Here is a 13,561-nt window from a genome sequence, read left to right as displayed (position 1 = left end):
GCTTCAACATCAGTCCTTCCAATGAACACCCAGGACTGATCTCCTTTAGGATGGACTGGTTGGATCTCCTTGCAGTCCAAGTGACTCTCAAGAGTCTTCTCCAACACCACAGTTTCTTCAGTGCTCAGCTTTCTTTATAGTCCAACTGTCACATCCATACATGACTACGGGAAAAACCATATCCATGACTAGATGGACCTTTGTTGACAAAGTGATATCTCTGCTTTCTAATATGCTATCTAGGTTGGTCATAACTTTTCTTCCAAGGAGTAAGCGTCTTTTAATTTCATGGCTGCAGTCACCATCTGTAGTGATTTTAGAACCCAGAAAAATAAAGTCAGCCACTGTTTTCACTGTTTCCCCATCTATTTCCCATGAAGTGATGGGACCGGATGCCATGATCTTCGTTTTCTGAATGTTGAGCTTAAGCCAACTTTTTCACTCTCTTCTTTCACTTTCATCAAGAGGCTCTTTAGTTCCTCTTCACTTTCTGCCATAAGGGTGGTGTCATCTGCATATCTGAGGTTATTGATATTTCTCCCAGCAATCTGGATTCCAGCTTGTGCTTCTTCCAGTCCAGCATTTCTCATGATGTACTCTGCATATAAGTTAAATAAGCAGGGTGAAAATATACAGCCTTGACATACTCTTTTTCCTATTTGGAACCAGTCTGTTGTTCCATGTCCAGTTCTAACTGTTGCTTCCTGACCTGCATACAGGTTTCTCAAGAGGCAGGTCAGATGGTCTGGTATTCCCATCTCTTTCAGAATTGTCCATGGTTTGTTGTGATCCACACAGTCAAAGGCTTTGGCATAGTCAATAAAGCAGAAATAGATGTTTTTCTGGAACTCTCTTGCTTTTTCCATGATCCAGCGGATGTTGGCAATTTGATCTCTGGTTCCTCTGCCTTTTCTAAATCCAGCTTGAACATCTGGAAGTTCACAGTTCACGTATTGCTGAAGTGTGGGTTGGAGAATTTTGAGCATTACTTAACTAGCGTGTGAGATGAGTGCAATTGTGCGGTAGTTTGAGCATTCTTTGGCATGAGCAGGCAGCAGTGTTTTTTTTGTGTGCAGTTGATACAGTGATTAGGTTACTCTTTCAAGTTTTCTTCCAATGAGAAGAGAGAACTGGAGTGAGAGTTGGAGAAAAGTTCAGGTGAAGGGAGAGTGCTTTGTGGTTGCAAGAATTTCATTGTTTCCACAGTGATCTGAATGCACCAGCAGAGAAAATTCAGGAGAGGTAAGATTTTAAGGAGCATGTTTGAATAGAGAATGTCTAGAGGAGCTGACCTCAACTGGAAGCAAAGGCAATGCATTCATGGCACAGGAGAGAAGGGAAGCACACAGATGTGGGTACATAGGCAGGTACATAGGAGAAGGAAATGGCAACCCACTCCAGTATTCTTGCCTGAAACATCTCATGGACAGAGGAAGCCTGGCAGGCTACAGTCCTTGGGTCACAAAGAGTCAGACATGACTTAGCTCCTGAACTTGCATGTAGCATTACGCTGGTCAAAAATTGTAGGAGTTCCTTTTTTTGCTCCAATTTTCTTCGTGAAATAGGAAGCCAGGCTATCATTTGGGAGTGAGGATGGAGAGGAGGTTCTGAAAGTTTGAGGAGAGAGGACAAAGAATGGATTATGAGTCTAAAAGAGTGTGGCAATGAGTGGAAAAACAGAGAGATCCAGACTGACTGCTGGAGACACTAAAGCCCCCTCCCTGGAAGGTAGTGGGCATGGATGTAATGTGAGATACACAGATGTGTGTGTGTGTGTGTGTGTGTGTGTGTGTGTGTCTGTGGGCACAGTGAGTATTTCTCTCTGATTACTTGCAGCTACACCGTTGCAGGCAGGAAGCAGGCAACAGAATGGGTTGACAGATAACATGACATGCTAATAGTGTATCAGATCAGTAATATTCCTCTGTGCTTTTTCTCATTTCTCAGGTGGTTAAATGGTTTTAATTGGGAGGGACTGAAAGCACGAAATCTTCCATCACCTTTACAAAGAGAGGTATGGTAGCTGATGTCACTCTCTTGATTTTTTTTCTAGGTGTTTTTGTAAACAGATTTAAGTGTGTGATCATGTGTGCACACTCGAGTGTATGTGTGTAATGCATGTTAAAAATTTTGAGTTTTTAAATTTAAGTAAAAATGTCTTTGCAATTGTGATTCTATGCAAATATGATTCTATTACCCGTTAATGGACGTTAGCTCAACTCTTAGGAATGCATTACATGTGAATCTAAGTAATGAAGGAGACCAGGCTGGATTCTGGGTCAGGAAGATCTCCTGGAGAAGGGAATGGCTACTCACTCCAATATTCTTGCCTGGAGAATTCCGTGAACAGAGGAGGCTGGTGGGCTGTATAGTCCATGGAGTCAAAAAGAGTCGGACACGACTGAGTGACACTTTCATTCCTAAGTCCCAAGGTCATCAGTGTTGGTCAGGCTGAAATATGGTTCTAGAAATATAATATGAACCTATATGCAATTTAAAATCTTCCAGTAGCCATATTTAAAAGGGTTAAAAGAAATAGATGAAATTAGTTTTAATTATTTTACTACATTAAGGATTATTATTTCCACATGTGAAAATGAAAGTGAAAATCTCTCAGTCATGTCTGACTCTCTGTGACCCCATGGACTATACAGTCCATGGAATTCTCCAGGCTAGAATACTGGAGTGGGTAGCCATTCCCGTATCCAGGGGATCTTCCCAACCTGGGGATTGAACCCAGGTCTTCCACATTGTGGGCAAATTCTTTACCAGCTGAGCCACAGAGAAGCCCTTGGTAGCACCAGGGAACCCTTTACATGTTACATTTCAAATTGTAACCAACATAGAATATTAATGAGATCTTTCTTAATTTTCAAAAATCTCAAGTGGATTTTCCACTTCTCATCACATCTTAATTACAACTAGCTACATTTCCAGTACTCAGTCCCCGAATGTTGTTTTTTGGACATAAATAATTATTTTTAAAATAATTTTAAAATACAGACAGAAATATTATATCATTCCTTTTTCTCTCTGAATGCCTCCATATATCTCCATATTTCCATTAGATTTTCCCTGTAAAATTTTATCCTAATGTAAAAGATTTTTATGCTGGAAAGCCTTTTATTGCTCATCCTTTAAAAACTTTAAATTTTAATTTTTTTTAATTTAAAACTTTTGTGAGAGTAAAGATTTTGTTGGCAGCACAGATATTTCTTCTGAATTCAGTTACAATTACATTTTTGTAAGATGCAGTATCAAACAATATAAATACATTATAAATTTTAAAGTAATTATTAAACAAAATGCTTTGAAAAGAAATTATTAAATGTACTTGAAGATAAATATTATTTATGAAAAAGTGGAACCGGATTCCACATCAGTTCTATTTCTCTTAAAAATTATTTTTATATATTCAGTTCAGTTCAGTTCAGTCGCTCAGTCATGTCCGGCTCTTTGCGTCCCCATGAATCGTAGCACACCAGGCCTCCCTGTCCATCACCATCTCTTTATATATTGGGTTGGTCAAAAAGTTCATTTAGGTTTTTCCATACCATCTTCCAGAAAAACCCAAATGAACTTTTTGGCCAGTCCAATAGATGAACGTGCTAAGAGTTGTGTTCACGTAAATAAGTAAATGAGAGTGGAAGGTTTTGTAATAAAATGTCACTTTGAACACCTGAGTAGTCTCCTTGTCTCTCCAAAACTCATTATGATGGATTATAAATAGTATTTTCAATTATCTACCAGCTGATAATTCAATTAGATACTAATGAAAATTGTTTGAAGACTAAAAATTGGAAACCACTTGATTTCCAGAGTAACTGAACACCAGAGTCATTTAATTCTTTCAACAAAGTCATTCAAAACAAACATTTAAAATTTTCCCATTGTTTGAACTTCTGGAGACTTTATATGTGTCAATTAGCCATATAAAATTTCGATTGGTGAGAAACATACAAAGTGGAAGAAGGATTCTGACCCATTTTTAAAGAAAAAATATTTCCTTTTAAAATGTTTTCCAGTTTGAAAAATAGATACCATTTTTTCACCTTTTCTTTCAGAAATAACTTCTCAGGCCAGGTAGCTCCTATCAAAGGTAATTCTGGAATCCAATCCATTTGTTCTAAAGGGGAGATCTCATGAGGTTGAGAGTGTGATTCAAAACTGGTAACTGGTCGTCTTTTCCTTATGCGTACCTTACAAGTGGCTGCAGTATAAAATCAGTGTTCAGATACAGGGAGCATTCCCATGTGTTCTCACCTTTGGTTTCATCTTTTCTCTACTAGCTCAGTGGACCCACAGATCACAGCTACTTTGACAAGTATCCTCCTGAAAGGGGGGTACCTCCAGATGAGCTGTCAGGCTGGGATAAAGACTTCTGAGAGAAGGAAAGATGATCACTGCCTACAGAATCAAGAGGACTAGAAGTCCTAGCAATCCAACACTGATCATTTCTCCTTGGAGTTTGACACTATCTTTTGGAAGACCATTAGAGAAACGAAATCCCTGCCCATAATCTGGGGGTGGGAGAGAGTGGGTGCAGAGGTGGTTCTGAATTATAACGTCTCCTTTAGATGCTGTGAATTATTCATGTGTTCCATTCTTTGTTTTTCTCAAATGTTGAAGGCTGTCTTAGTCCCCTCTTCGAAGTCAGAACCATTTTTGTTAAAGGGACATTATCTTCTCTGAAATCTATTGCTCTGTCCTTATCATTCTTGTCTCATTTAAGTCCTAGTAAGGTTTAAAAAATGTCTTGTCCTTGAGCAACTAAGTCATTCAAATAGAAAGAAGAACAAGGGTTAATTTTGGAAAATTTCCCTTTCCCAACAATCTCACATAAGCATCATGGCATCTTGAAATTGGGGTTTGCAGGAAACTTGGTAGTCAATAGCAATTCTTGGTTTTCACCCGCATTCAACCTAGAAATAAATTAATATGCTTCTGAAAGTAGTCTGGGGAAAGGCAAATTTGAATATTAGTCCTTGGTACCACTTCCTAACATAAATGAGTTAATTCTTCCTTCCAGGTAATTATATTGTATTGGAGAACTTAGAAAAAATAAACAAAGCAAAAAATATTTTTTATTTTCCTGTGACCAGCTGTGGTACCTCAGAGACTTTGCAAAAGTCTTGTGAGAGGTGGTTGTAACGTGTGGTTAATTGAGGGGTCTTTGGAAAAGTTTTATCTTACATATTAAATATTTTCACAATCAACTTAGAAAACATGCAGAAACTAGATTGTGAAGGCTTTTCCTTCCCCTTACCTGTGGAGGAGAAAAACTTCCAAAAGGTCAAAATGTTGACTCTTTGAGACTCTGAGATATTTTGACCAGTTCTGTGACTGTTGCTATTAATAAACCAAGAGTACAGAATAAACACAGTTAATTTTTAATGAAAATCCCATTGGCAAATATTGATGCAAACCAAAATCACTGTTGCATTAATAATTTTTTAAAAAGTTGTGTGAGTCATGGGACTATTTATAATTTTAGATATTTAAGGCAGGCCAGCCGCTCAAGAAGTAATGTCCAGTAACAAGGACACCCGACATCAAGTCCCCTCCTGTCTCCTCCGTAGTCTTCCAAATGATGGGTAGATTTGTTTCAATAGTGTTGGATGCCAGTGCCTAAGAACTTTGCTAGTAGAATGTTTTTATGTATCAATCATGATTATTCTCTCACCCTCCTTTCCAAATGGATAAGGAGCCGACTTCCCACCTTTCTGATCTAGCAGAGTAAAAATAACGTTTCTTCTGCATTAAAAAGTTCCATTAATGAAGCCTCTGCATTATTCAAGCTCCTGGTTATATTTCCATATGCTGATGTTCTATAGGAAAAGCAACCTCTACCCACACTCCACCCATATTTTCAGCATTCGGAGAATCAGTTATCTGCTTTCTGAAGTGTTGAAACAGATGAGTCAGGCCCCACCCAAGAAGGTGCATCCTTAACAGATTATATTTCCACATTTAGAATCTTTTTGCTGAACCAAAGAATTTTTGTTTCCTGGAGTAGTATTTTTAAAGTTGTACATAGATGAAGCATTTTTAATAGGATCGATGTAACCCGCTTAATGAATTTCTAAGATTTTTTAAAGAGTTTTATTTGCATTTGGTTTGTAAGCACTGTATGTTTTTCCATGTATATATTTTTCAATTACCCACTTATAAATGTAGGAAATTCATGTATTAGGTTAATATTAGAACTGTACAGTTATATTAGCAATCGTATTCTCAAAGGTGATCAGTAGTTGTAATTCAAAAACAACTTACATATATACAAATAAAAACTAACTTAGAGTACTACAAGTTTACTTTGGCTATGACTGGCCATGTCATTATATAATCTCCATATGTGATTTTATTGGGTTTCCTTTAGAGTACTTTATAAAGATGAAAAAATGAGAAATCTAACCATAATACAATCCCAATTCTGTTTTGTAGCTGGATGACCGTGGGAAAATGACTTCACTTTTTTGAGTACTAGCTTTCTCACTTGTAGAAAAAGGCACAGGAAAATAATGCCTACTTTAGGGGACTGTTTCGGGGAGTAAGTTGATAGATAGAGAGTCCTTTACCAATTTCAATGAAATAATCAATGCTGCATAGATGGAAAGTACTGTTACTATCTCTGTTAGAATTAAAGGGGCCTTAATAACCATTTAGTCCTGAACTCTGTGTATCATTGGTATCTGTATGCATAACTGTATCAATTAAATACAATGTCAATCTTTTCTTTTTCTTTTAAATCATGAAGTAAAGATGGTTAAGGTTTAGTGCATATGAAGAGTTAATCCTCACCAAAATGAAGTGCTTATTAAGAGCTCACTGCTCACCTAAGTTTCTAAATTTTAACTTTTTATAAATATAGGTATTCTTAGAAAATATAGAAAATTATTCCCCTATACACAGATCCTTCATATTCCTAATCATTAAATCATTCTTAATCTGTCTTTTCTGGGTACAAAGTTGATTTTTCATTCTTGAGCCTCTTCTCTGTGGGGTCAGCTTTTCACAATGGTAATTTCCTATTTTCTCTAAATATTAAAATATCTGGGGTGAGGAGAATGTTGTGATGAAAAGGAAAAGATTTGGAGTAAAATACTATGAGTTTGAATTCCTGCTCTTCCTAGATATGTGTGACCTTGGATAACAAACCATATATTTATTCATCTATAACTTAGGGGTGGTACATGTAAAGTTTTGGAACATTGGGCCAGAATATTATTACTTGTAGGTCATTGATAATAACCATTTGGAAATAAATATATGCATATATATCTTTTGGTATAATAATAAACTCTTGTTCTTTATTGCCAAGTATTATACTAGGAGTATTTACATCATTATTTCATTCACACAAGATTCTAAAATAATTATAAAAACACTGATTATTAACTGCCTTGAAAGCTAAATATTGGACTCAAATATACCTTTCATTTTCAGTTTAGCTGTGATGGTTTTTCATGGCTTAGTTCCAGTTGCTATAACAATATAACAAATTCACCCACAACTTCTTAGTTGAGCTTCCCTGGTGGCTCAGACAGTAAAGAATCCACCTGCAATGTGGGAGACCTGTGTTCAGTCCCTGGGTTGGGAACATCCCCTGGAGAGGGGAATGGCCACCCACTCCAGAATTCTGGTCTGGAGAATTCCATGGACAGAGGAGCCTGGCAGGCTACAGTCTATGGGGTCTCAAAGAGTTGGACATGACTGAGTGACTTCCACTCACTCACCTCTTAGTTGCTTGGATTCTTCTTCTAGATTCGGTGGGTCAGGAATTTGGACAGCACGTGACAAAGATGGCTTGTCTCTGCACCACAGTATCTGGGACATCAGGTGGAAAGATTCAAAGACTGGGGTGACTCAGTGGCTGAGAGCTGTAATTACCTGAAGCCTTGTTCACTCGTGTCTGGAGCCTGAGCTGGGACTACTCAAAGACTAGGACTGCTGTCCAGCATGCCTACGCACATCCTCCACATGGTTTGAATTCCTCATGTTATGACGTCATTAGAGTAGTCAGACTCCTTTTGTGTGCCTTTGAGAGCAAGAGTTCCAGTCAACAAGGAGAAGCACCACTAAATTTTATGAACCAGCACTGGAGTCACACCTCATCACTTCTGCCATATTCTACAGGTGGAAGCACAAGCCCACCTGATTTGTGGGGAGGGAACAGAGGCTCCATTTCTTAATGAGAGTTTCAAAGAATTTGCAAGAAAGTTTTAAAACCACCACAACCCACTGTCTGGCCACAGACTACTTATATTACTACCTTGTGCAAAATAAATTCATTCCCTCGCTCTGTAAAAAGATCATCTCATAATATCAGACTCAAACTCAAGGTCTGGGATCTTGTCATCTAAGTCCCATTCAGGTGTGGATGAAGACACATCAGATGTGATTCCTTGGATATATTCTTTCAGGTCAAAATGCCTGTGACCTAAGTTAATAAGACATCTATTCTCACACTCACAGCACTGAATGGTGAGACAACCAAATGATAACCACAACAGATCCTTGCATTCCAAGAGGGAGAAAATTAGAGGCACAAAGCCTTCCATAGAATTCTGAAATTTAGTCTGATGCAGGTTACCATTTCACTGCTTAGGGCTCAGTCCCACTCCCTGTGAGCTGTTTGCCATAGCTTTTGGCTCCACCTTGTAGAATCTTGGTTTTGCCCCTGAGTTTCCCGCCCCCCACCTTTTTTTTTTTTTTTTTCTGTAAGATATGGCTAGTATTTGCCACTGAGCAGACTTCTTAGCCTGTTTTCTGACTACATGTTTGATGGTAGAGATGCTTTTTTCAATTTGTCTCTCTTTCTTTACTCCAAGCTGATATATTTTCTTTAAAAACTTGGTGAGTTTCCTATGTGTGAATTCATGATCCACTCCATTAGGCAAAAGCTACATGCACAAATCTTTTCTGTGAGGACGTTATGGAAAAAATGATGCTTAGAAGTTCTATTTTTAAGAAATAGAAGATGCGTATAGCACATGCTTAAGATATTGAGAAAGCCTTTTGGCTGTTTGAAAGGCTTGGTAGTCAACCTCAAAGCTGCTTTCCAGGGACCTCCCTGGTGATCCAGTGGCTGAGACTCGGTGCTTGCAATGCTGGCGGCCCAGGTTTGATATCTGGTCAGGGAACTAGATCCCACAACTGCAACTAACAGATATCACATGTCACAGGGAAGACTGCATATCTTGTGTGCCACAACTAAGACACAAATGAATAAATAAATATTTAAAAACAACAATAGAAAAAGAAGGATGCCTTTCAATGAATCCAGCTTATGGTGTTCATGCCCTTTTATAATCACCTTCCCTTGATTGTTGACTGAATCTAGTTACGTCCTTCTACAAATAGATAGAATAAAATTGATGGGAAGTCGCTTCTGAGATTTATTTATTTATTTATTTTTTACTTTATTTTACTTTACAATACTGTATTGGTTTTGCCATACATTGACATGAATCCACCACGGGTGTACATGCGTTCCCAAACATGAACCCCCTCCCACCTCCCTCCCCATAACATCTCTCTGGGTCATCACTGTGCACCAGCCCCAAGCATGCTGTATCCTGCTTCGGACATAGACTGGCGATTCGATTCTTACATGATAGTATACATGTTAGAATGCCATTCTCCCAAATCATCCCACCCTCTCCCTCTCCCTCTCCCTCTGAGTCCAAAAGTCTGTTATACACATCTGTGTCTTTTTTGCTGTCTTGCATACAGGGTCATTATTGCCATCTTTCTAAATTCCATATATATGTGTTAGTATACTGTATTGGTGTTTTTCTTTCTGGCTTACTTCACTCTGTATAATCAGCTCCAGTTTCATCCATCTCATCAGAACTGATTCAAATGTATTCTTTTTAATGGCTGAGTAATACTCCATTGTGTATATGTACCACAGCTTTCTTATCCATTCATCTGCTGATGGACATCTAGGTTGTTTCCATGTCCTGGCTATTATAAACAGTGCTGCGATGAACATTGGGGTACATGTGTCTCTTTCAATTCTGGTTTCCTCGGTGTGTATGCCCAGAAGTGGGATTGCTGGGTCATAAGGTAGTTCTATTTGCAATTTTGTAAGGAATCGCCACACTGTTCTCCAAAGTGGTTGTACTAGTTTGCATTCCCACCAACAGTGTAGGAGGGTTCCCTTTTCTCCACACCCTCTCCAGCATTTATTGCTTGCAGATTTTTGGATCACAGCCATTCTGACTGGTGTGAAGTGGTACCTCATTGTGGTTTTGATTTGCATTTCTCTAATAATGAGTGATGTTGAGCATCTTTCATGTGTTTGTTAGCCATCCGTATGTCTTCTTTGGAGAAATGTCTATTTAGTTCTTTGGCCCATTTTTTGATTGGGTCATTTATTTTTCTGGAATTGAGCTGCATAAGTTGCTTGTATATTTTTGAGATTAGTTGTTTGTCAGTTGTTTCATTTGCTATTATTTTCTCCCATTCAGAAGGCTGTCTTTTCACTTTGCTTATATTTTCCTTTGTTGTGCAGAAGCTTTTAATTTTAATTAGATCCCATTTGTTTAGTTTTGCTTTTATTTCCAGAATTCTGGAGGGTGGATCATAGAGGATCCTGCTGTGATTTATGCTGGAGAGTGTTTTGCCTATATTCTCCTCTAGGAGTTTTATAGTTTCTGGTCTTACATTTAGATCTTTAATCCATTTTGAGTTTATTTTTGTGTGTGGTGTTAGAAAGTGATCTAGTTTCATTCTTTTACAAGTGGTTGACTAGTTTTCCCAGCACCACTTGTTAAAAAGATTGTCTTTACTCCATTGTATATTCTTGCCTCCTTTGTCAAAGATAAGGTGTCCATATATGTGTGAATTTATCTCTGGGCTTTCTATTTTGTTCCGTTGATCTATATTTCTGTCTTTGTGCCAGTACCATACTGTCTTGATGACTGTGGCTTTGTAGTAGAGCCTGAAGTCAGGCAAGTTGATTCCTCCAGTTCCATTCTTCTTTCTCAAGATTGCTTTGGCTATTCTAGGTTTTTTGTATTTCTATACAAATCTTAAAATTATTTTTTCTAGTTCTGTGAAAAATATTGCTGGTAGCTTAATAGGGATTGCATTGAATTTGTAAATTGCTTTGGGTCGTATACTCATTTTCACTATATTGATTCTTCCGATCCATGAACATGGTATATTTCTCCATCTATTATTGTCCTCTTTGATTTCTTTCACCAGTGTTTTATAGTTTCTATATATAGGTCTTTAGTTTCTTTAGGTAGATATATTCCTAAGTATTTTATTCTTTTCATTGCAATGGTGAATGGAATTGTTTCCTTAATTTCTTTTTCTACTTTCTCATTATTAGTGTATAGGAATGCAAGGGATTTCTGTGTGTTGATTTTATATCCTGCAACTTTACTATATTCATTGATTAGCTCTAGTAATTTTCTGGTGGAGTCTTTAGGGTTTTCTATGTAGAGGATCATGTCATCTGCAAACAGTGAAAGTTTCACTTCTGATAGTAGTCTCTTATGATCCTTTGTATTTCTGTGTCGTCTGTTGTGATCTCTCCATTTTCATTTCTAATTTTATTGATTTGATTTTTCTCTCTTTGCTTCTTGATGAGTCTGGCTAGTGGTTTGTCAATTTTATTTATCCTTTCAGAGAACCAGCTTTTGGCTTTGTTGATTTTTGCTATGGTCTCTTTTGTTTCTTTTGCATTGATTTCTGCCCTGATTTTTAAGACTTCTTTCCTTCTACTAACTCTGGGGTTCTCCAATTCTTCCTTTTCTATTTGCTTTAGGTGTAGAGTTAGGTTATTTATTTGACCTTTTTCTTGTTTCTTGAGGTATGCCTGTATTGCTATGAACTTTCCTCTTAGCACTGCTTTTATAGTGTCCCACAGGTTTTGGGTTGTTGTGTTTTCATTTTCATTAGTTTCTATGCATATTTTGATTTCTTTTTGATTTCTTCTGTGATTTGTTGGTTATTCAGAAGTGTGTTGTTCACTTAAAGTGATGAAAGAAAATAACCTACAGCCCAGATTACTGTACCCAGCAAGGATCTCACTCAAATACGAAGGAGAAATCAAAAGCTTACAGACAAGCAAAAGCTGAGAGAATTCAGCACCACCAAACCAGCTCTCCAACAAATCCTAAAGGATATTCTCTAGACAGAAACACAAAAAGGGTGTATAAACCCGAACCCAAAACAATAAAGTAAATGGTAACAGGATCATACTTATCAATAATTACCTTAAATGTAAATGGGTTGAATGCCCCAACCAAAAGACAAAGACTGGCCGAATGGATACAAAAACAAGACTCCTCTATATGCTGCTTACAAGAGACCCACCTCAAAACAAGGGACACATACAGACTGAAAGTGAAGGGCTGGAAAAGATATACCATGCAAATAGAGACCAAAAGAAAGCAGGAGTGGCAATACTCATTTCCGATAAAATAGACTTTAAAACAAAGGCTGTGAAAAGAGACAAAGAAGGCCACTACATAATGATCAAAGGATCAATCCAAGAAGAAGATATAACAATTATAAATATATATATGTACCCAATATAGGAGCACCGCAATATGTAAGACAAATGCTAACAAGTATGAAAGGGGAAATCAAACTCACCACAATATTGTGACTTTAATACCCCACTCACACCTACAGACAGATCAACTAAACAGAAAATCAACAAAGAAATGCAAACTTTAAATGATACATTAGACCAGTTAGACCTAATTGATATCTATAGGACATTTCACCCCAAAACAATGAATTTCACCTTTTCTCAAGTGCTCATGGAACATTCTCCAGGATAGATCACATCCTGGGCCATAAATCTAAACTTGATAAATTCAAAAAATTGAAATCATTCCAAGCATCTTTTCTGACCATAATGCATTAAGATTAGATCTCAATTACAGGAGAAAAACTATTAAAAATTCCAACATATGGAGGTTGGTGGTGCTGAATTCTCTCAGCTTTTGCTTGTCTGTAAAGCTTTTGATTTCTCCTTCGTATTTGAGTGAGATCCTTGCTGGGTACAGTAATCTGGGCCGTAGGTTATTTTCTTTCATCACTTTAAGTATGTCTTGCCATTCCCTCCTGGCCTGAAGAGTTTCTATTGAAAGATCAGCTGTTATCCTTATGGGAATCCCCTTGTGTGTTATTTGTTGTTTTTCCCTTGCTGCTTTTAATATTTGTTCTTTGTGTTTGATCTTTGTTAATTTGATTAATATGTGTCTTGGGGTGTTTCGCCTTGGGTTTATACTATTTGGAGCTCTCCGTGTTTCTTGGACTTGGGTGATTATTTCCTTCCCCATTTTAGGGAAGTTTTCAACTATTATCTCCTCAAGGATTTTCTCATGGTCTTTCTTTTTGTCTTCTTCTTCTGGGACTCCTATAATTCGAATGTGGAGCATTTCATATCGTCCTGGAGGTTTCTGAGGTTGTCCTCATTTCTTTTAATTCATTTTTCTTGTTTCCTCTCTGATTCATTTATTTCTACCATTCTATCTTCTATTTTACTAATCCTATCTTCTGCCTCCGTTATTCTGCTATTTGTTGCTTCCAG

At 37.5% G+C, this 13,561-nt stretch overlaps 1 protein-coding gene across 8 annotated transcripts in view; it reads left to right on the top strand.

Annotated features, from left to right (window-relative positions):
• Positions 1–8,706, top strand: part of PRKG2 (protein kinase cGMP-dependent 2) — a 128,518-nt gene extending 119,812 nt beyond the window's left edge. For 7 of the 8 annotated variants that reach the window (XM_060417653.1, XM_060417654.1, XM_060417655.1 and 4 more), the window contains 2 exons: positions 1,948–2,014; positions 4,290–7,300. In XM_060417653.1, the coding sequence (XP_060273636.1) occupies positions 1,948–2,014; positions 4,290–4,385 (163 nt within the window). In that variant the 3' untranslated portion in view covers positions 4,386–7,300. Of the gene's footprint in view, positions 1–1,947; positions 2,015–4,289; positions 7,301–7,764 lie in introns of those variants that run through there. The other variant, XM_042251548.2, reaches the window with a different exon arrangement.
• The last annotated feature ends 4,855 nt before the right edge of the window (positions 8,707–13,561 follow it).

The sequence above is a fragment of the Ovis aries genome, chromosome 6 (assembly GCF_016772045.2).
Source record: "Ovis aries strain OAR_USU_Benz2616 breed Rambouillet chromosome 6, ARS-UI_Ramb_v3.0, whole genome shotgun sequence".
NCBI lineage: Eukaryota > Metazoa > Chordata > Mammalia > Artiodactyla > Bovidae > Ovis > Ovis aries.
The sequence above is the reverse complement of the archived record's forward strand: the minus strand, read 5'-3'. Positions and strand labels throughout refer to the sequence as shown.